We start from the raw sequence: 24,986 nt of genomic DNA on the forward strand, positions 1-24,986 counted from the left end.
TTACCTATTCCGAGATATAAGAAACGAGGAGAAAGAAAAACAGTAGGAAGTAGAAGATTAATTTGCTTGGCGTAGGATGGCAGCCACGATACAGCTAAGGTCCGTGCGCGACGAAAGTTATTAGAAGGTACCGGGCGTGAAAAGGGAAGTGCCCATCGACAACCGATCTCACCGCTCTTTCCTTTCTTTTCTCTCCCTTTCCTTCTTCTATCATTCTATACATAATACTATATACCTATATAGCACTCTATGTATCTATCTATGTATATTATCTATACATAGTGCTACCGATCAGGGTGTCGAGCAATTTGACGCAATCGTTGATTAATGGGACGAGAATGGGAAAGGAAAAAAGGACCAAAAGAAGTAGAAATGATAAAAAGGAAAGTACTTTCATAGTTGAACATCGTCTATTCTAGGTTCGCCTCATAAAGAAAGAGAGAAAGAAAGATAAAATGTTGAAATTCCCTTACAGCCCATTAAATCTACGAGACATTGCCAAGAAACGACGGAAGGGACGATCGAAAAAAATAAAGAAGCAGGATAGTTTAGAAAAAAAAGAAAAGTAATGTCTATTCTGGCAAAGAGAAATGTCTCCTTTAACTATTTTCCCATCCTCTTTCCAAATGAAAATGAAATAAACCGCATTTAAATTTCGATTCGAGTAAAAAAGCGATCGTATCGTTAATAATTCGACTTTATTCGAATTATTAACAATATTTAGTCAATCATTTAGTTCTCTTTGATTATACGAGATGACTCATAAGACACGTACGATTGAAAATCAATTAAGTCGTAGTCATGATTAATTCTTTCGTTACTTTTTCTTAGGGGAACGATGTAGCCGTATATAATCCTGCCGCAATGAGTCAGGACAAGGGAATGGATTTGTTTGGAGATAATCGATTCTCCTTTTTCTCCGTATCAAGTTGGTATCTCGAATGGTAAAGAACATTTCTTGGTTCTTGATCACCGGCACAAGTTTAATAACACGGGAAAATCAATTTCATGTGCAAAGAAGCAAGGAAAATTCGTAACTATTAATAAAATGTTGTTTCTTTTCTTTTCTTTCTTTCCTTCTTTTTTCGATTAAACGTCGATGAAATATGTCATCATTATTTTTACCTTAAAGGAAAATAAAAAGTTAAAAAACTTATATATATATATAATAAATAATAATATATATATATATATAATAATATATATAACTTTATATATAAATTTATATATGTATATATATATATATATATATATATATATATATATATATCTGTGACGTGACGTCATTGATCGGAAATTACGGAGGAAGAAATTCTGAGGTGAATCATAAAGTCTTGATACTTTGGCGAAGGTAAGGAGGCTGCCGAGGTAATTCGTCTGTGAAACGGCGTAAGGAAAAACAGGAATAGCAGAGCGAACACGTTTTCTTGCTAGATAAAAAGAAAGGAAGAAATAGAGAAATAGAGAAATAGAGAAATAGAGAAAGAGAGAAAGAGAGAAAGGAAGTGAATTGCAGCAAGAGAAGATCGACGAGCAAACATAAGGCAAAATATTCCTTCACGAGCCACGGCGATTACTTTGTGTCACATAATCAAGAACCAGACTTAATGACCATTCACGTTCCTTCGTAATTATTGTTACGGTGTAAATAGGATCGTTATGCTCTTCTTTACGGATCATTGATTCCGTTTTACCGCGGACGTTTAATAAACTTTTATTTTCAGTTAAAGACACCAAAGCGATTAGAAATAAAACGAAACGTTATCTTGTCGTGAAATTAAATGGTGCTTAAAAGAGAAAGAAAAGAAGATTCATTTTGAATAAATAACCGAGTCTCGTCTCCGTAGCTAATTTACAACATAGACTCCCATTAATACTACACACGGGACTTCGTTTTCAACGAGGAAAGAAACCTCTGAAAGGTCGTCGGAAAAAGGTCTGTGATGTAGAAAGGAAAAGATGTTAGTTCAAACGTGGAACTTGAAACAGCCCCATCGGGTAAGTACCTACGCAAGAGGTATGGCTTCGAGAGAAACTTTAGCGGACTAAATGCTTGTGCTATATATGTTACATATCTACATATACGAATTCGTTTTATATGTTAATTGATTCGGTTGTATTCGATTGATCATTGATAATATAATTCTTTTTAATTTAATTTTGTTTTCGATTCTTTTTTTATTGATTCTTTTATTAAGATTTAATTAAGATCGAAGAAATCTATTTTTATATCTTTTTTTTTTTCAATTTTCTGACTCAATAAATAATTGTAGATTTTATACAACCATGGATGCTTCAAATTTACGAATTCTACTCTTTACATAGAAACATGGTACATAGAAACATGGTAAATATTAATTAGCAGCACGACGAGAACAGCGAGATTTATTACGCAAGAAAGAAAAGAACAAGGAGAGTTTACCAAGCATCAAAAGAACACTGCTACGAGCCGCCGAGAGAAAAAGAACCTTCTCAAGCTTCGTATTGTTTCAGTCACGTAGCCCTTTTCCACCCTCTTCCGTCTCTATAACAGGTCGAAGTATCTTCCCTCGATGGGACCAGTATGCATTCAAACTGGCATATATGTATGTATATACATAGAAAGTTAAAATACCTACATCGTGCTAAACAGTGCTTAGAAACTACGATGAGCAGAACCTGTTGTCCTATCATTCAGCCAACTTTTTTAAATTAAATGTAAGATTATTACTTCTCTTTCTCTTTCTCTTTCTCTCTCTCTCTCTCTCTCTCTCTATCTATCTATCTATCTCTCTATTTTTCTGCACCAATAAACTAGCTAATTAGTATAGTATATAGCCGGATTCACAAGACATTAATTAGCTAATTGGATCGGAGCGACGACATCCGTGAAGGAAGAAACTTTCAGAAGCTCGTCCTACCGTGTGTACATCTCGACCGAACTAATTAATAGTTACTTAGCGAATTAGTTTATTAATGGCGCCAAGACGATGCACGTCACGAGCTCGTGAAGTAATTCGCACTCGTAGAAAGACGCATCGGAATGTACCGCTGATTCTTAATTTTGGAATCGTTCCATTAAACCTTTTCTCTTTTTCCTTCTTCGTGTCGCCGCTTTCCGAAGAATTCTTTGAGACATTGAAAGAGAGCGCTCGTCACTCGTCGTAATTGGCTGCAACCACAGTTCGAATCCCTTTTAAGGAAGTGTCTTCTCTTTGCGATTAACGGATACTGCTACGGATTCTTAGAATCGTCTTTTTAACACCTATCGGCTCACTTAAGAAAGTAACTTACGATCTTTGATTGTTATTTATTGATGAACAACATGTATCTATACTATCCCAACTATTTATCTTAGCTTTTACGACATGACTGAACGCCAAAGAACGTGCAAGTGTACTTTAATTTACGTTCATTTCTTATAACGAATAGATATTATAAATGTCTTCTCTATTTATAAATGTTACGTATACGTTTCGTTACTTGTATCCACAAGTTCATTATTTACATTTACTATATCATATGTCGTATTCCTATATGAACATCATAAGATTCATGCTAGTCAATTAGTTAATATTAAATTCGTTTAAGAAAATATTCCATCGAATACTCGAATCCATGTTACACTGGTTTTACACTTTACTTTTTACACTTTTGGTTTTACTCATACGTAAAGTACTACTATATCTATATGAAGAAGATAATTACAAGGAATACCGAATAAATTATAGAGATAAGAAACATATAACTCGCACTCGACAGTTGCACCTCCAAGTATCTATTGTATGAATAATATCTCTTAATTATCATTCGAGTAATTGGATCGTCCTTATCGTTTTCGACATAAGTTTTCATCTCTCTACTTCGTCTCCTTTACTCTTTCGTTTCCATCATTTCGATGAAAAGGTATAAAATAGCAAGGTAGAATTAATTATCGAGAATAAAATTATCGAATTTATTATTTAGTTTCTTTTCTGTTTCGGAACTCTAACAATCTGGTCCAGTTTCAGTATCCTGTCGAATACGCAATCATCATGCAATCATCATGCAATCCATCATGCAATCATCATGCAATCATGTCAGTATTTTGTGGTCGAGCGAAAATCTTCGATCTTTTCAATAAGATTACACGCAAAGAAGCGAACTAACTCTAAATGACTTCGCCAGTTCGCAAGGCCTATCGCGTTGTAAATCGCAAGAGATGCGAAAACAAGGTTCTATCTTTTTTTCTTTTTCTTTTTCTTTTTCTTTTTCTTTTTCTTTTTCTTTTTCTTTTTCTTTAGCATTCTCTGTCCTATTAACGAGCTTAAGGCATGCATGGTCTACGTGACGAGACTTTACGGCTGTTTTAACGGAATCCTATTAATCGTGTTCTCCGATCGTATGAGGAAGGAACACGAAGATTTTCTCTCTCTTTCTCTCTCTCTCTCTCTCTCTCTCTCTTTCTCTTTCTTTTTCTTTCTTTTCCTCTCTTTCGAATCTCGTTCCCACGCCTGTCATTTTTTTATTCCTTCAGACATTTCCGCGACGGCTAAATGAACATCGATATAAGTCTCGAAGGCTACAAACCAAGTAAAGAGAAGACGACTCGATGCGAAGTCCTTCGATCGTGTCTATCGGCGATCGCGAAGCAGAATGGCGCCAAGTTTCGATGAGAATGTTGAAAGTGAAGGAAGGAGGTGGGGAACATTGTGGGAAACGTGCACTTTCCGAGAAATGTGAGAAGAATTTTAAAGACGAGTATTCTAAGCTCTTGAACTTCTCTCTCTCTCTCTCTCTCTCTCTCTCTCTCTCTCTCTCTCTCTCTCTCTCTCTCTTTCACTCTCTCACTCTTTCTTTCTCTCTCATTCTTTCTTTCCCTCTCTCTTTTTCTTTCTCTCTCTCTCCTCTCCTATCTCTGTCTCTATCTCTCTCTCTCACTATCTTCCTTACATAAGCACTCACACTTACTCTTTTTTGTAATTACTTAAGTAATTTCATAATCGATAATCATCGTGGCGACATCTAATTACGATTTCCGGTTTTTATCGCGATTTTACGTTCGTTCTTATTAAGAATATCTTGATTTATATAATACCAGAACCGGAATCACGGTCATCTCAATGTTCGTAACGAGTACGAAGCAATAAATGTCAGATAATATCTAATTAACGCTATCGTTGTTAACAAGATTCTTCTAAGTCTTTTCTCCCTCCCACGAAACATGATAATTGAGAATTTCTTCGAGCAAAGACCTGCATGACTTTGTTTAGAAACTAAATATTCCAGACAGGTGCTTCGTAGACATAGAATAAAAGAAAAGAAAACGTAGAAAAGTTTAGCGTGAATAAGGTTCGTCTGAATGATCGTACCAAAGAAGTCAATTTCTCGAAAACGAACGGATGTGAAAGAAAACGGGTCTTTTGGAAAAATAGGCTTGCCAGACTAGTCCATCGAAGTTCCATGGAAAAACAAGAAACAACTCTGTTTTCTTATCTTTGATCTTCTTATCTCCGATTGAAATGTTAAATCGAACTTGATGTAGACGATTTATATAAAAAAAAAAAGAAAGAAAAAAGAAAAAACAAAAAAAAAAGAAAAAAAAATTACAATAATCTTTGTAAAAATTACCCAAGAATGAATAACAAATCCGAGCGATAAAATACGTTATTTATCTAGATACTAACGAGATTAATATAAATCTCATAGGTTCCATGAACATTATGCACACGCGAAGAATTATAATCCAAACAAAATGGCTCCCAATAGGCGATACCAAATAGATCTAATGAAGCTATACGGAAGCGCAACTTACAATGTACGCAATGTGAAAGAGAGAGAGAGAGAGAGAAAGAGAGAGAGAAAACTTTACTCAACACATAATACCGCTTTATAGGTTATGCAAATGCTCCTGCTGGGATTATAACGACATTGAAAGAGGATTCAGCGAGCAAAAGCCCTTCCTTCTCTATTTCTTACCTTTCCTTGTGCCACGTCGAACTATACACACGGAAGGATTAAAACAACAAGAAGAAACACATCGGCCAAGAGAGTGTTCGACGACCATTGGTGCCAGCCCATTGATAGCTGCCGCAGAAAGAAAGGAGAACTTCCTTTGGAATTCCATTGTCAAGATCGGTAAGAGGATGGACCCTGCGAGATGGACTTTCATGCATTCTTTTGTCGGACGAAGTAACATTGTACAAAGGATCACGCAGTAGTTATTCTCTCTCCCTCTGTCTCTCTCTCTCTGTCTCTATCTCTCTCTCTCTCTCTCTCTCTCTATCTCTCTTTCTCTCTCTCTCTCCCTCTTTCTGCCTTTTATACCTTGTTTGTTGATTCCAATCGTTTTGTTTGTTGCTTTGGAATCCGTTCGTTAAGAATCAAAATAAAGAAAAAAAGAAGAGAAAGAAGAAACAGACGACCGATCCATCGGAATGCCGATGTCGTCGAGTGATTGATCGCGTGACTCTTGCGAAAAATTGACTCTTGCGCTAAACTGAATTACCGTTCGCGCCGACAGAGACCAACTTCTTCAAGAAAGAATTTCGTTCCTGAACTCGCATTTGACGAGAAGAAAAGTCTTTCTTTTCACTTCATGTTTTTCCTTTCACTCTTTTGTAATCGGAAGGGAAAGACAATTAGAAAAATTTGAAAAGTTCTTTCTCGATGAAGACGGTAGATTTTAATGAACCATTATTCATTCTAAACGTGTTAATTTATCCTATGTTACAGTTCCTAAAAAAAAATAAAGAAAAAAAGACAGGTAGTCTATATGTGTTGTTCCAAACGAAGGGTGGTCGATCCGATCAGGATTATCGGGTTTTGGATGTAGCACGTGCTAGCTACCTGTTTTCTCCTCGCTCGTGCGAAAGGACAGGTTGAAATTAATGTTGTCGAATGAGAGAAAGAGAGAGAGAGAGAGAGAGAGAAAGAGAGAGAGAGAGAGAGAGAGAAAGAGAGAGAGAGAGAGAGAGAAAGAGAGAGAGAGAGAGAGAGAGAAAGAGAGAGAGAGAGAGAGAATGGAGAGGAAGGAGGGCGGGGTAAGGAAGACACGAGTTTACGTAAAAATGAGGACCACGAGGAGGGTTGTGACAATGGACACACCTGTTTGCATTCAAAGATGTAGGCAATAGGGGATCCTTTGGGATTTCTACTCCATGCTGTCTGTGTACTTAATCCCTATATTGATCATCCTATTCTATTATTACCACCGAACGAAGTTGAGATGATTTCCAACAACGAATTTAATTGTATTGAACCACACGATATGGCACTAGTAAGTAGATTGCCGCGATTGGAAATCGAGAAACTTATTATACGGATGGTCTAGGAATTCTGTTTTCACACTTTCCTAACTTCGATTTATCTTCGAAGTCTCGAAGATTCGAAAGAATCGATCCGTGCAAGAAGGCACGGAAACAATGGGCGAAAAACAAAGAATAAAGCGAAGCTAAAGTGTTGGAAAGAAAGTGAGAGAAGAGGATGAAGAAGAAAGAGATAACAAAGCAAAGAAAGATAGAAAGAAGAAAAAGAGAAATAAAGAAAGAAAGAAGGAAAGAGAAAGAAGAGAGAGAGAAAGAGAAAGAGAATAAGAAGGTTGAACGTAAAGCAGCCAGCCGCGTCCGAAACATCCGCTAGGCATTTTTTTTCTCTACTTCCCTTTTTCCCCGCCTCCACCATTTGTCTCAAGGATCCCCTTTGCCTCCTTTTCGCTCCCTTCACCTTCCTATCTTAGGACCTACAACACCATGCTCCATTCAACCACTACGTCGAAAAAAGGAAGCAATGAAGAACTTCGACGTAAAGCCTGCGGCCCTTCACTCTTCTCGTATGGACCCTACCAGTCGAAACTACCTCCCTCTTTCCAACCAATCATGATTAACAAAGACCATTATCCGTTCTTTCGGCTAAGCATCCGAAATATTCCGTACGGAAATTCTTCCCTCGGTGTGTTCCATGATATAAATTTTCGATTTGTACCAGTAATAATTTACATGTACTATATATAAACACTATATATATATATATATATTTAATGTGCTTTATATAAGCTAATTAATTTTGTAGAAAATAATAAATGTAAAAATTCTATTTGATTTATTTGTTCTGGCTACTTTTAAATGCTTGAAAAAAATGAAAAAGTAACTAAAAAGAAATAAATAAAATAAATTATAAAAAGAAAGAAGATTAATTGCAAGAAGAAAAGAGTTAAAATAGAAAAATATATAAAAACTCCACATCTAAAGCAATTAAAAGAAATTAACTCAAACAACTCTGTACTTTTGAAAACAAAACTTAGTCCAAAATTTACCGTACAACTTCTCTTCTCTCATACATATACATATACAATGTATAAAGTTCTCTTGAATATATCTACGTGAAAAGCTAATTACGCGAGCGAAAAGCCAGAGAGCTACGCCCAAAGCTCCATTCCCAGATCGTTAATTCCGCGTGCTAGGCCTAACCCTGTCATTATACGTCTTCGGCAGTAAACTCTGATTACACGTTACGCATCAGTGCAGAAGATATATTTGGAAGAAAAAAGGAGGGGAGAAAGATTGGTGAATACAAAAGAGAAACGTCGTTATCACCGATAATTGGATAACATACCCATCGAACAGACGATCTTGAAATTTTTTTATCTTCCTTGAATATTCGGGCTTCGTGCTCGTTTGCCTTTTGAACTCGCTTAAAAATAAAAAAGAAGAGAAAAGAAAAAAATTGTACGTTACACTTGTAAAAATGTATTTCATATTTGATGTTGCATAAAATCCAAAGCTATGAAATAAAATGAAACGAAATGCGAGAATTAAAGTATTGGTATTATCGTCGAGAAATTAATAAAATCGATTGTTTATTCATTTTTATTTTTATCGTTTACGACGATATCATTGTTTTAATAGATTCAAGAGATTAATTTACATACTTATTGATAGATTATTTTCGCAGTTCGTATCTAATCACGTTTCTATACTCTCTCTTATTTCTGTCGATACTTGTTTCACAAGTTCCTAAGTAAAACGAGTATAATGTTACAGATTTCTCATTCTAATATTATACATCTACGATGAGCAAAAACATAAAAATTGGAATTGTTAAAATTCTATTACTAAAGATATTTTATCGTATATTTTTTATTTAGTATAAATGCTCACTCAAGTTAATATTGTAATTTATACACTATTTCTTTATATAATTGTCTCACATCTATCAATCTACTTTCTATATTTCTTTTATTAGATTGTTCGTTTATATCGCGGAAGAAAAAAAAGATTAATGGCGTACGATTTGATTATAATTAATTTCCTATGTCGAGACTGTTGTTCGCTAACAAATGAAAGTGAATGTTTGATCGTTAGTCGAACATGTCCAATAATTATGATCTTCCTTGTTTCTTGTCGTTAATCGTCGTTTATCGTTTAAGTAACAACGAGTTCGATCATGTAACTATGTCGTATAGATGCATTCTTCGATTAGATATACAGTGGTTCATCTAGCTTTTTCTTAAAGCAGATTCTGAGACACGATGAACAGTCCAACGTTGTCTATTTCTAAAGCTCTTCGATGATAAGTATCTACAAGGGTGTCTCGCGTGTATCTAGATAAATGATTTCGTCAAACGTATCTTTTTATAATTTACGATGTTCACCTTAATGATAATTAAAGTCGAACATAGAAGGAGGACAATTAAAGTAAAAAAAGGAGGAGGAAGATAGATAGATAGATAGATAGATAGATAGATAGATAGAGAGAGAGAGAGAGAGAGAGAGAGAGAGAGAGTCAGACAGAAAGAGAATATCCACCATCGTCCATACTCCATTTTTCTTTTAGCAAACCACTATCTCTTATCTACCTGAAAGAGTTTCGCCGTTTGCGAATAACGTTTCTTTTTGCTCGATAAATCATGTTGGTAAAAAGTGATATACAAGGGTAAGATGAAATTCGAGACGACAGAAAGAAGCCGAGGCATGGAGTTACGTTTATTTCGCGAGATGGAATTTCTATAGTGCCGAGTTCCAACCCCCTTTCCGCATCCTCGGGATTCTTCTTACATTTCATCTCATTTAAATCTGACGTTATAGAAATTCCCTGATATCGTCTCGACATTCTTCGTCTTAAACAAAAAATTTCAATTTTTATTTAGTCTTATTTTCAAATTGATATTATTGAAAATATTGTATCAAATCGTTTGAAAATTTCTCGAGTTTAACTGCTTCATTCTTTATTTTTTTTATTCGCCCCTAATTTTTTTCAAACTTTTGTTAATTTCATTTGATTATTTCATCATCTAAATGAATCTTTGCAAAATCGAGCTAAGTCGCTTTTCCACACTTGAAAACAATAGATTCATATCATTTCATGAACAGACGATCTTACGATCCTTAAAATCGTTTTTAAGATAAAATTGACAAATATATAAATATAGAAAAACTGCTCGTTTAATAATATATAACAAAATTTTCGAGTATCTGTTACTTTTGAAGTGTTTCGAAAGCGTAACGAGACCGTTATATCTCGTGTCGTTTAGCACGTTAATAACAGAGAGAACATTCATATGGGCGTTTAATTTGTATCTTGTGAATACGCCAACACGTTCTTGCTAACGGTTCCATGGAATAACAAGATTTGCGTGTATGTGTACGCACGTAAATGACTATGTGGTGAGAACTCATCGATGTTGTGATCGCATCGTTATACTTTGGCCGTTCACAAAATTGCATGGAGGAAATGATACCAGTTTTTTTGAGTCCGCCATTACGTTCGCCTTGACAACGATGAAAAACGATCGCATTAAATGGAATTGCTTTTTTCTCGGGTTACCAATCGTATATATCGAGAAGAGCCGTGCTTTGGGATGCTGCAGAAAAAGGGGATATTCGAACGCTGACAAACTACCGGAGTTACTCGGACGAGTTTTGTGAGACCGTCGTTCGGTTTCCTCCCTTCGACTTTCATTTGCTCTTTTGTAGGAAATTCAAGAATTTACCCTTGACTCCTTCCGTAGCTAATGATAAAACTTTTATAATTCACGATTGAAAATCTAAAACTCTTCTGACACAACCATTATTTCCTATAACGTCGATTTTGAATATCATTATTTACGAGGCCAAGTAAATTTCTATTATTTCCTTGATAATTTTCCAATGTATAATCTTTACTTAATTTTCTACGAATATTCAGTAATATTCCTGAAGTAATGGATCTTAATTGCTTAATCACTTACAGATTAAAAGGATTCGTTGGCAATTGCGCATAAGTACGGCGAATACTTAAACTTAAATTGTATCTTTATTGTTGGTTTATTATTTTTAATGATTAATTAACGCTAAATTAATAAGTATTAGCCGATACTTCCTGGAATTCAAACATACCTTCAAAATAAACAACTCGCTCCAAGAGCATGGTTGTCCTTATCGTTTCTCTTATATGAATCAACTTCATATAAACATTATTAGAAGTTAACGCATGAATGCACACACATATACAAGAGCTAAAACCATTTATTACACATATTTAGAAAAAATTAAATCTATCAAGAAAAAAAATCATCATTCGTTCTTTCGATATTTTATCATATCTTTCATTTTTTATCTTTCATTTTTGTCTGTTGTATATTCCAAAATAATTTCATTTTCTTATCCGCGTATCTGTCTACCCGAATATTTGATACACACGTAATAAATTCAATTTTCTTAGGTAGCTGTCTTCAAAAGGGTGCCTATGAGAGAATGTTTAGACGTCCGTGAAAAGCCAATCTTTTCACTTTTTAAAACAAATTTAATAAATCACTATTTTTCAAATTCGTTTCCAACACATTCGTATTGATAATGACTTTATATTTCAAGGTTAAACTCGATGTATATAAATAACAACGCAAAGTTAAATTTAAGAAGCAATAATTCTCTGGAAGGTTATTTCCCCTTCGGAAGCTTTATCGAGTCTCTCATCCACTAAACATCTGTTCCCAGGAGAATGTGCCACCCTCTTTCACATTCTCTCAATCGATCGATCGAGATATCCTGGACATCTCGATACTAAACAGACCCTTCTCTTGTTGACGAGGAATCTTCGAAGAAATATTACGTTTCTATATGTTTCGAAAAATATGAGAAAATCATCGTTAAAACATAATAACGAAAAAAATTTTAATCATACGAATAATTTATCAAATATATGCGAGCGCATATCTTTGTATGATAAGCGAATTTTTATAATACGATAATTATTATCTTTATTGCTAATTTCCATATTTATAGTTACCAAAATGGAGATAAATGAATATGGTATTATAACGTGAGCGGTTGCTGGGAAAATGGACAGCTGCCAGCATTAACTGTCTCTATCTCATCTCGATAATACGCTCAGCAAATTTCAACGGTATTAATTTCGTATATAGAATTTGACACTAAATTAGTGCGCTTTAATAATTGCTTCCAATTTAAATAATAGGATTTGGATCACCGACCTTTCGTTTGGATTTTCTTTTAAGTATAAAAAGCCCGCTGATATACTCGCTGATGATAAATGATAAATATTAATTAATAAAATCATTTTCACATAATTGGACATTTTCTTTTTTTGCATCATAAATATTAATTCATATTTACTGTTTATAATATACTCGATTACTATGACAGTATCGTACATCATTCAATTAAATCATAAGAATAATTATCAAAGAATTAAATAGAGAATTATAAAAAAGTTTATAACAAAACCGCGAGAAAATAGATCGCGAGAATCAACAAGATAACTAACGGATACGTTTCGCTCTGTGGACGTATCGGATCTCATGAAACATGCGGAAGATATGTTGATCTTCTCACAGATATCGGCTTGCTTCCGCGCTATGTTGGCATATTAACGAACGATATACAAGTAGACCATAGAAAATACATTAGATTTTTAATGACTATATTCCACTCTTTTCTTCGTCTCGCAATATCAGTGAATAATCCAGTCGATTAAAATATAACGAAACAATTAAAACTGCTTCAAAGAATAGAAGAAAAGAGACACTCAAGATATAAGTTTTAAAGTAGAGAGTAATACAATTGAAGTGCATGCACGCGTACTCTCATTTCAAATACGATCGCGTGCCCGTCGGTAAGTGAGGAACAACTCATTGACACTTATTGGGTCAGTGTCAATGACCAAGGTTTAAATATCACCCCAACGTAAACATCAATCAAAAGCGGTCGTGAAGTATTGTTTCAATTGCTTACGAACGACATTCACCAAAATGTTACGTTTATGAACATGCGCGCGCGCATACACACACACACACGCACACGCATACTAATACATTCCTTCTCTCAATATTCTTTTTATCGATTGTTGAATGCTGTTTATCGAAATTGGTTTCAAACGGGTAATCAAATTATCCGACTATTCATTTTCCATCATCTCAAAGCATTCTTATTAACTCACTGACATTGATGTTATCATTATAAATATATCGTTGATAGCACTTTAATAGAGTTTGTTCATTTTTAAAAAGGAATGATCGATTCATAAATTTTATATGACCTGATATTAATAAATGATGGAAATATCGTTTAAAGATAAAAGAACTCCACAAATTGATACTTTCAACTCATTTCTAAACTTATTTTCTATCGAAACGGAGAGTGAACGATGGACGATGAAATTTAACAGTCGATTTGGCTTGAAAGTAAAGGGAGATCGGATTCTTAGTCGTTCGAGCTCGTTCCAATTTATGATCGAGATTCAAGTACGTAATTCGCGTCTCTCATCGTTATCCGAAGATTATCCTCGCGATGTTTCGTGGCTCGTATACTACTCCCCTCCGCCTCCCTCCTCCGAGCTTTAGGTCTCATCGAATATACATGAGCGAACTGGCCGAACGAGTATATCCGATGCACTCTGAAACGCATATCCCGACTTCTCTTTATCCTTCTTCATCTCCTCCACCACCTCTTTCTGAACCTTCTGTGCCCTCGTCGTGGCCGTTGTGCCGTCGGCTCTTTGACCTCGGACCATTCAGTATAACGGTGCATCGGCCTGGACGTTTGCCTATTATGTCACTATATCCGAGAAAGAGGATGTTACTACGTCGTACCATAAATCGTGATTCTTCGAATTTCAAATACGGTTACTTAAGAATATTCAATAGTCATGGTCGCTTCCTGCGAATTCTTACGGAACTAATTCATTGAACGATTTAATCATAAGTTGGATTGAAAAAATGAACCGTATCGAACATATGATTGTAAATAATCATAACTCGTACATACGTCTCAAAATAATTCTATTAGTAAGAACTAGTAGATTTAGTAATTAAACATTCCTTTATGACTTCCGTTTGTGAGTTCTTTAATAAATTATATAATATACCTATGTGGTAATCCCATATCGCGATGCAATCACGTGCACCACTTGGTATAAGGTATAATATAACCACATAAGTACGCAAGTAATCGTGGTATGCAACCTCTTCTACCTTTCCAAACGACACTTCAATACAACGAGAGTACGTGTTTCTTGCATAATGAGACATCGAACCAGTGAGCACGCGTCTCTCATTATTCTTTCTTCCATCGGATAGCGATATAATTAAGGAAAGATGCTTTGGGATAATGAAACTCGAGGAAATTGGACGGAAATCACTCTATGAAGCTATAATAGAGAAAAATAATAAGGAAAGCGAAAACGAAGAAACAAAAAATGAAAAAGAAAAAGAAAGAAAAGAAAAAAGAAAGAAAAGAAAAAAGTAGAGGGAAATATGCTGTTTGCAATGTAATATCAAGTCGAAGAATCCTTTCTTATTCTTCGTACGTGACTTCTCTTTCTTTCTCTATCCCTTTTGCTGGAACTCGCTCTGTTATTTACGATTCGTCCCGTCCCGTAGCCCAAGAAAATTTCTGTATTTGCATCGGTGCACTCGCACTCTTTCTTTATATAGGTAGGTATCTTTTTCTCCTGTCTTTTTCTTTTTCTCTTCTCGTGTCCCTACGCCATCGAGTCGAACGGTTGACTTAACCGAGGGCTAATTGCCACTAATTACGAGTCGACGCGATTCCCGCGTGGTACCGAAGACCCCGAGAAGAAAGAAAAAAAGGAGAAAGAAGAAGAAAAAGGAGAAAAAGGGAGAGAGAGAGAAAGAGAAAGAAAGAGAGAAAGAAAAGGCTTGTCCCTGTATGAGATGAGAAGCAACGGGGAAGAGCACGAAGGAATCGCGAGGGATGTAATTTCTCTTTCGAGTGAGCCGCCCGTTCTTCCTTACATTCATCGGCATGCCTCGAGCGTTTCGAACATCACGAATTACTATCTAACTCGTTTTTATTAACTTCCTGACATTTTATAGCGCCAGGAAATATTCTTTATGGTTGCTCATTGAATAGTTCGAATTCATTAGCGAAAACTTTGCTCTTCTTCTCTTTGAATCCCGTTATATTTTCCTATTATATGAAATATGCGTTTTAAAAAACCAATAACAATTTATATAAACGAATATTTAAATTAATTTTTCTAAAACAACTACAAAAAGTGCAGGCATATATATATAACTGAGAATGCGTTAAAAAATAATTGAACAGATATATAAATTTCCTCATCATAAAACTTCGATATTGCAAAATTATTATTTATTTGCAATCGAAACACTTTCCGATATAAATATTCCATTAAAATCGACGCGTTTCAATCGATCGAAAAATGCGCTACCAATGGTAGGGGTTGTAAGGGGTTGTTCAGAAGCAAGATAAAGTACGATATTGCTCACGTGCCGATTCACGCGTTCGCTCTCGTACATCGTAGTACGATAAGACCATTTACGTGTCTACTTATGCAACGAGTCGACATCGCCCATGCTCGTATTTATCTATTTGAGAAGAAAATAATGCATCGCGCGTTTTTTATCAACCCTGTCACCTTCTATAAATATTTTTATTTTATCTTAAAAATATAACATATTATTTTTTGTCAATTAAATATAATATAAAAATAATAAAATGTTTATCATTATTAAAAAATAAATCCTAATAATTATATTAATACTATATTATAATGATTGATTACATTGTTATAAATAAAGTATGATTCTTAACGCTATTGTACAACCAATATTCGCTTGTTGATCTCTTCGTTATATAATTTAAATCAGCAATCATTTTTCTACAAGTACAAAGGATCGAATTCTACAGAGAAGAAGATAGACGTGAGTACCGACAATAAGGAGGGGTGGACTATGCATGCGAAGCACGGCTTCGTTGTCGGAGTAAATGTTTGAAAGGGGCGAAAGCATATATTCACGTAAATGCGTCCATCTTGCTTTGACGCGTACCCGTTTATCCTCAGGGATTTAACAAGGGCTGTCACATGTGTCGTGCTACGGTTACACTTGTAAAGTATAATACAGGAAATGCAGAGCGTGTACGTGAGAAAGAGACAGACAGAGAAAAAGAGAGGAAGAGAGAAGAGGGGGAACCAAGTTGCAACGGAGGCAATAAAGCTCGCTCTGTCTCGTTACGAACACTTGACACGCGTCTAGCCAACCATCCATCCGCTCCACCTTTTCACACTATTTATTTTCAAAATGGAACGGTCTATGCCTATAGCGTAAGTATGCATACTATAACGACGGTCGTCAGTCTTATAAGGACATATTTTATAGAAGAGTCTTACAGTTTAAAGGGGCGTAATCCTTGAATCTGCAGGTAAATATAAAAATCTATCAAAGAAAGGTGTCAGTACTTTAAAATAATCATTTAAACGTGTTGGAAAATTTCGTTATTTTAATAATCGGACGTGAGAAAAATAAAAAAAAAATATGTATCTTTCTAAATAAAAATATATTTCCTTAAAAGTTCAATAATTCGTTTTATTTTATAAACACAATTTCTTTTAAAAATATTCAAAGAATAACGAAGATCATTCTGCAATGCATCGTCGTAATTATAGTTGAACGCTACTGCAATTTAAAGAGAACCGATGTAAGATACGTACTAAGGTATTCGTGTAACGAAAGGAGCAGCAGAATCTCGACACGAGAGAAGCACTCGAGCAGAGGCTATATAAAGGCTAATAATAAATAATAAAAGAACGGCTATAGCAAAGCCACGAAATCACAGAGGGCCAAGCCGTATTCTCGGCATATATTGAAAGGAAAAGAGGAACGATTACGTGCACTCGGCACGCACTCTCGCGCCGCGATTTCCCGTTTGACCCCTAACCGTCTACTTCTTTTACTCTCTTATTCAGCAACCTACCCTTTCTCAACTCACGGATCTATGTTACTTCGTTGCAAACTCTTTTCAACCCTTCCTATTTTAACGAGTGAGGGTCACAATCGACATGACCGTCAAATTACCAACATTATGACAACTTTCTTTTTTGTGATCGAGACAAAAAGTAATAATAATAAAGTTTATTCTTTCTTTCGCGGAATATAAAATCGAATGTTAATATTTTTTGTTTTCTTTTTTCTAGACGAATTTTCTAAGAATCTAATACTCGTTATCGGACCCTTTAACGCAATTTATTTGTCTTCGCTATACATACATTTTTACACTCGATAACGCTCGAGAGTTTCGCGATTAAAATACCGATAACAGTAAGAAAGCAAAAAAATATGTACTGTAGCTTAATCACCCTATATAACGACGCGATTGTTCCTTCTTCCTGAATATTTTTTTTCAGCCTTTTCTAGATGAAGATCGGTAGAACGCAGAGTAGAAGAAAAAAAGATAAGAAAAAAGAAGAACTTGGCGAAAGTACATACGTGTGAATGCGCGCTGATGCGTGGGCGACCCCTTCGACGAGCGAAATATCGAGTACCGAAGGGACCGACGGAAAACACCGAACAGAGCATCTCTCTTTGAGAAGCCATGATGCTAAATTACGATATATTCTGGTAAATTTATCGTCAGTATACCGGAATACACCTTGCTTTAGTCATTGAGTTATTCTTTCTTTCTGTGTTGCTTCTTCTTCCTCATCGACATTTTTTCGCTTCCTTTTCTTCTTTCTCTTGTTTCCATTCACTTTCAAGATGTATGCGTGTAATCATCTATGTAGTTATCTATGTATACAATATATATATATATATATATATATATATATATATATATATATTCGATTAATACATATTCGATCTTGGAACGACAACTTTCGTCCAATATAGCTTCTGTGTCACATGAACAGCTGATTTTGACATTTACTCGGTTACATACATCGTCTACACTTCTCATGCGACTTCTTTTCGGTATTTTTTCAATAATAAATAATTTTTTTCTGATTTAATCCACTATAATATAAATTTATTTTGCGTATAAAACGTCAGGATCGTGAAATGATATGCTTTGATATGCGTTTCACTTGGATTTTTAGTCCATAAAGTTTAATTAACTTGAATGTCTCGGTATCTCTTTGATCTTTTACTTAGAAAAGGGATTCGGTTTCATTTCGATTTTAATATAATTCCCGACTATATTTCGTTTTCGCTGCAAATATGAAATTACAAATTCATTTAGACATCGTTTAATATAATATTGCTGCCAAAATAATTAGAAGGAATTTTCTTGAATAATCTTCATATATCAAATGGATTTAATTTCCACTTAATTCGCTTCTCTAAAAAATTATATAAAAAATTATATGAAAAATATGGAATTCAAACAAATGTAATTTACAAAATACAATCTTTCAAAGAAGAAAATAAAATGTAACAGACTTATAAGAAGAATTTTAATAAAAATTAAAAATATAAGTTATGAATATTCGATGACGACCAATTTGCCGTGAGCAAATATCTCCATAAAAAATACAACGTGAGTAGTTCGACTAAGAATAAACTATGGATCGTCCTGTTCCCTTTTCAGGACGATATCAAACGATACGAGCTATCGATCACCGGCGATTTTAAACGAATTTAAAAGCAATTACCCGATTTCTTTTCTCTATTTAGTAAAATCAAATACCCATCTTTATCTATACTCTCTTATATGATAGATAATACTATTTACATTTCTATTTAACATGACAAGATACGATAATATAACATTCAATCTATGCAAGTATATCTTTTAAAAATTAAACAACACGACCTATTAGATTTCATGAGAAATTCAAACAAGATAAAATAAACATTGCTCGTAGAGTACCACCAGATAAGGAACGTAATAAGAAAGAGATCAGATGTTGTCCAATACGTTCGTTTGCACGTTAATATTATTCAAGATAATTTATTGAAGTATGTCATTCGTCGATATTTACATCTCGTCTCTTTCATACGTGATAGTTGAAGAAAAATTTAATACATATGCATATGCATTATTTATATATACATAAATACATATATTATATATAAATCATGAGTGATTTATGTATCATATGGTTCCCCGTGTATGTCTCATGGCAAATACTATCTTCTTGTAGCTCAAGCTAGGCGAGGAAGCCTAACGGTTAATGCAGATCACTGCAGAATTTTCAAATTCTCTCTCTCTCTCTCTCTCTCTCTCTCTCTCGTATCGCTGCTATGAAGTCAATAATTTATTACGATGGGCTTTGGCTCGAGCCAGAGTCAATATTGACCGTGCTGGGATAGAGACTACGGCGCCGTTCGCCGCGCAGTACAACAAATTCAATCGAGAAGGCTCTGTTCGTAAATATTTGCATTAGCTTTCTCGAACTTAGCTTATAAGGAACAGATAGAGAGAAATTACCTGGAAAAATAAAAAAGGTCCAAAATTTTAAAGAAGGATAAACTCGAGTGATCCCATCGAGCAGAAGTACTTTATATTCTTTACATTCTAGTTATTATTGTTAATTGATAATACTAATTGTGTTTGATATATAAGGAACACGTAATTTAATCAAGAATCTTGTATCTTCTTACAATAAACCAATATTATCCTCTCGTACAAAGATTTTAAATATAATAATTAATAAAAAATTTAGGATTTACTAGAATTTAAATTAAAATAAATTAAATTAAAATTCATTATTTATAAAATATTAAAATTTACCGATCTAACTTTGTAGTTTTATTTTACAAATTTTCCTTTAATTTCCTGTTTAGTATGAGCTACTCTATAGATCGTTTGTATGAGATATTTAAATACCTTGCATCTCAGTATTATCTGAGTTGTCTTAGAAATGTTCTATTAAACTGGCAGATCCTTGCGGGTATTCACGTAATTAACGATCGTTCTTAAGAAAACATCTATATTATATCGATTAATAATATACAATCATCATTACGTTTGTCATAACGATCGTTAAATTAATGACCTGTAACGTTTTAATTGCGAAGCAAGAGTATCGTCGAAGGATTCTACATGGACTCGCATATGAAAGAGACTAGCGATGAACGTAGTGGAGGACGATTATCGACTTTCGATATTTGATATAGGGAACAATGAAACCGCGAGAATGTACGATAAAGTATAATGGTTGAGATATTTTGTTATTAAAAATTTTAATCAGAACTATTACGTGTAACACATTGGCTCGATTTAAAGAATAATTCAAAAGTTAATCGAAACGATTTATAAATTGTTGACAATTTTAATTAATAAGATACGTTTTAACATAGTTTACTTTCTTAACTCAAGTGTCTACAAAAAACGAATTTATTTATTTGTGGATCAATGACTTCTCTTTTAATGCTGTTTATTAAACTAAACAAATGAACTGTAATATACGTCGTTGATTTCTCAAAGAGTATATATAACATCGTAAAATTATGCGGTAAATACATGGTTCATAGAGGTGCAGCCATTTATGTCAAATTGGTTAAAACGCATAGCCATTCGAAACGGCATAATACCGCTGAACGGACGAGAACGTTCTCCAGCGAAAATCATTGAAAGCACAGAGGGAAATGCTACTCGAGCGTTCAGTGCAATTTATTCGCATTACACGCAACTCCAACGTAATTGCAATGCGTTAGAAATGTTACAAACGATCCTACGATTCTTATGCTAATTCGAAAATGTTTATTAAGTTATCAAGTGATAAAATTAAAAAAAATCATTGATAATCAAATCTAATCTACATATAATATTACAATTGTTTTTTTTCTTTTCTTAATATGAAATAAGTCACATCGATGCTGGTCATTTGTTCCTTCATACCTTAACATTTTTATATATATTTATATACATTTATTATAACGTATTGGGACAAAGGTAAAAAGAAATATTAAAAACGATGGGAATTCGTTGTTTACACACGATGCTTGTGACTCATCAAACGTGAGCTCTTAGAAACGTTGAAAGACGAATACGATTCTTCTCCTTCTTCGAAATTTCTCGGAAATTTATTATACATTAATATTAAACGAATGAATTTTAACTGTTCTGCAATATTTTCATTAATTTCTTATTAATAATATAATAAATTAAAAACACATTATACAAATGTCTTTGAAAATAAATTATAAAATAAAAAAATATATATATAATTTTTCTCTAACCTCGCAGTTCCGAACATCCTTTTTGTGATAATGTAGATAAGAGACAAGCGATATCTCACTGATGTACGATCCTCCCTCTTGATTCAAGCTCGTAGAAGCGAAGACAAGGAACACACGAAAAGCATGACACTTAATGTTTACGAAAGAAACGCGCGTCGACGACTGAGCTGAACGTCCGTGAGCACGAGTTAAGAGAGACACCGAACCCCACCGAGTACCACCGAACGTTACCGAATTTAATCGAACGCCGCCGAACACAGGCGAAAAAGATATTCGAAAAGACGGCTCCTATTGACCCTTACTATCTCTAGCTTTCTTTAATATCTTACTTCTTTACATTTTCATCTCATAAAATAACAAATCAATGATATTATTAATAATTTAGGAATGAAATTGTCCATAGTAAAATATTGATATTTCAAATATTTATGATGAATCATTTAAAGAGATGTCTATATAAAGAGATTCTTATCTCTATATAAAAAGATATTTATCTCTCGTAAAATTTCTAAATAATTATGAGTATTCATTTCTACATGATTGCAAAAGTAATAAATATAATCACTTATTATTGATTACTACCAATCTTAAAAAAAGATTGATAGAATTATAAATTTATCTACGAAAACAAATAAAAACAAAAAAAATTTGACAAAATATTCGATATAATAAAATAACGAAGGAATCTATAAATAAGGTTATGCATTTACAATCTTTCAGTTTGAAGAAATTCACACTCCCGTTACAAAGGTTAGACAAAAATCTATTGGCTTTTTTCATCTACCCCCTACTGTCTTCTAACTTCGTTTCTCTTCTTTTCCATCAGATATTATGACTTGCAAAGCTAAGGAGGCCAAGTTACCTGTTCGTTGGTAACCAATGCAAGGTGGTTCGCGATATACGAAAGAACAGCCGAGCGATTCCCACAGTGATGTGTCCGTATATGCGTTAAAACGAAGTGTATCTATGTACATATGTACACCTGTGACCGAGTCAGGAATGCCATGGCATCATAGAAACGCGTAGGTATTATACTGTATGCATCTAGCTATAACGATATCCATGTGTTTACTCCAATCCACCGATCCTAGTATCTCCCTTATATGCGTCTTTACTTCCATCGGAGATCCAAGCAGATAGCTTTGACCTAACGATCCGATAGAATCGACAACACATATCAGAAATAACGGACACAAACGGCAAGTAGCGATCAAATGTAAATGGACCCTATTGAAATATACTTGATAAGTCACGAAACGTTAAGAAATAATATTTTAAAAAAGGAGCCATTTATGTGTACTTTTCGTTTCTTTCATAATATGTAGGCATTCGTGTTTGATACCCTGTATTAAATGTTCTAAATATTAATAAAAACGTAACGAGAATAATTTGATGCATGTTTAGATTAAGAATAGAAGACCGTAATTATATTTATGAAAAATATCGTTTCTTTGTAATAATTGTATTTTATTATTTTTAATTTGGATTATTAATTAATAGGATAGAGTCAAGAAAGTGCTTCATGATTTTGTACAAATCAATCGACTAAATAAGGAATATGTACATTCTCTGGTATAATATAATAAGAGCGAGAAAGTTAAGTTGGAAGCTCGAAGCGTAAAGTCGAACATAAACATTGTGATAATAAGTTTCGAGAGTTATTAGAATATTATTTACTATTTTACGAATTTCATTTTTCAAAATGGAAATCAGAATAATAATTTCGATAAGCACACATGCTTTCCATTCTTGTTCTAACATACTGTATAATTACTATACGATAATTTGTAAACTATTTTACAAATATGCAACAAAACCACTGGTATAAATTGGTATAAGTTTTGTAAATAAAGTCGCTTACTTGTGAATTTTATACAAATTATATACATAAAAAAAAGAAAAAAAAATAAAATGTTCGTTAAATGATAGAAAAAGATTACAATCAATGTAGTATTAGAAAATTCGAAATTACTCATATAATATCGTGTACTTCGACATGTAGAGTTGTTATAAAAGGTGCTCTTGTACATATAGAAAAGTACCCGACCGAGAAATGCCAGAATGATCAAAGGACCACCCTCGACGAAGTTCGTATCCTACCAGAGTACCATAGCCCAACTACTGATTGCCTAATCACTTTTCGAAACCCCCGTCGACTTTTATTACTCGTAAGATTTTATACCAACGATCCTCGGCAGCCTCCATCGAGTAATTAAACTTTACTAACAGGAAAACGAGTATAACTTTCAGTTACTGAAGTTAGAAAAAAAATCATCTTACATCTATTCCTGTCAGTCTAGAAATTACTGAATAAAAATAGCGTACATATGGGAACATGCATTCATTTCTTGAAATTTTAAAAATATATCTTTTGGCTAACGTTACGAACTTGTTCTATAAGAAATCCCATATATGCATAATCGCTTGGTAAAATTATGCTATTATTATTACATTATTATTATTAAAAAGAAAGAAAAAGGGAATCCTCAAAATCAACATTCATCTTAATAAAAGTTTCGTATAAAATCATCAAATCAAAGAGTCAGATTGATTTAAACTAATGAATGACTATCTTGTAATTAACTTTTATTATCACTTTCGATATAATTTTGTTTATTCGCGATTAAATATCCATGTAATATATACACAAAAATTTACAGGTCACTGTATCTCTTTCTTTTTCTATGTATATCCAACTCTCTCCATAGTCGTGATATAAAAAATAAACAAAGCCAGCAATGTGAATAAAAATTTTTCTTATCCCTCAACACAGCGGGTGATAAATAATTTTGCAAGTCCATTTCGTGGACCAGTATTATATTTTTCATAGCACACGTACACGTATGAGAAGGAATTCATACATTTGCATATCGGGCACGAGAAAAAAGACGATACGTTTTATTCGCTTTTGTTGCATGGTTCCGAGCCGCCGCCGGCGACTAAGCCGTCTTCGATCGTAAATAAAAATGCACCTACTATATCCTTCCTCTCGTATTCGTATTTCTCTTGCTAAACTCTTCGCAGCAACGTTTCCTCTCTCTCTCTCTCTCTCTCTCTCTCTCTCTCTCTCTCATCTTCATTCTCTTTTTTCTTAACGGAAAAAAAGAATCTACGTATAAAAGTGGATAAGAATGCAATAAAATTATATATATAGTTCAAATAAATGCAAATATATATATATATTCATTAAATATAAATATATATATATACATATTAATATGTGTGTGTATGTGTGTATGTATATATGATTTCCCGAAAAATGAATTGCATAATAAAATACAAAGGCCAATTTTATAAAAAAAAATATTTTATTCGAAGTAAACTATGGTAATAAAAATCTTTTTTGATTTATAAAAAGCCAAAGGGATACGCGAAAGGGTGGCAGCAAAAATCGTGCGAAAATATGTGTAGAAGAAGAAAGGATGAGAACGAGTATCCCATCTTTACCAATGTAATTTCGTTAAAATGGTTGCGATCATATGCTCTCTAACCGATTAATTTCGTTAAAACGCTCGCGGTTTGTCATTTTCATTTTAGGGAACCAACTTCATGCGTTATATCGATGATTTTTCCTGTTTGTCTGAAG

The 24,986-nt window shown here is 33.9% G+C and overlaps 1 protein-coding gene across 1 annotated transcript in view; it reads right to left on the reverse strand.

Annotated features, from left to right (window-relative positions):
• Positions 1-21,554, reverse strand: part of LOC124426092 — a 32,727-nt gene extending 11,173 nt beyond the window's left edge. Inside the window, exon 1 of the mRNA XM_046967375.1 lies at positions 21,401-21,554. Within this exon, the coding sequence (XP_046823331.1) occupies positions 21,401-21,417 (17 nt within the window). The 5' untranslated portion in view covers positions 21,418-21,554. The remainder of the gene's footprint in view (positions 1-21,400) is intronic.
• Between the last annotated feature and the right edge of the window lie 3,432 nt (positions 21,555-24,986).

This window comes from Vespa crabro, chromosome 8 (assembly GCF_910589235.1).
Source record: "Vespa crabro chromosome 8, iyVesCrab1.2, whole genome shotgun sequence".
NCBI classification, from domain to species: Eukaryota; Metazoa; Arthropoda; class Insecta; order Hymenoptera; family Vespidae; genus Vespa; species Vespa crabro.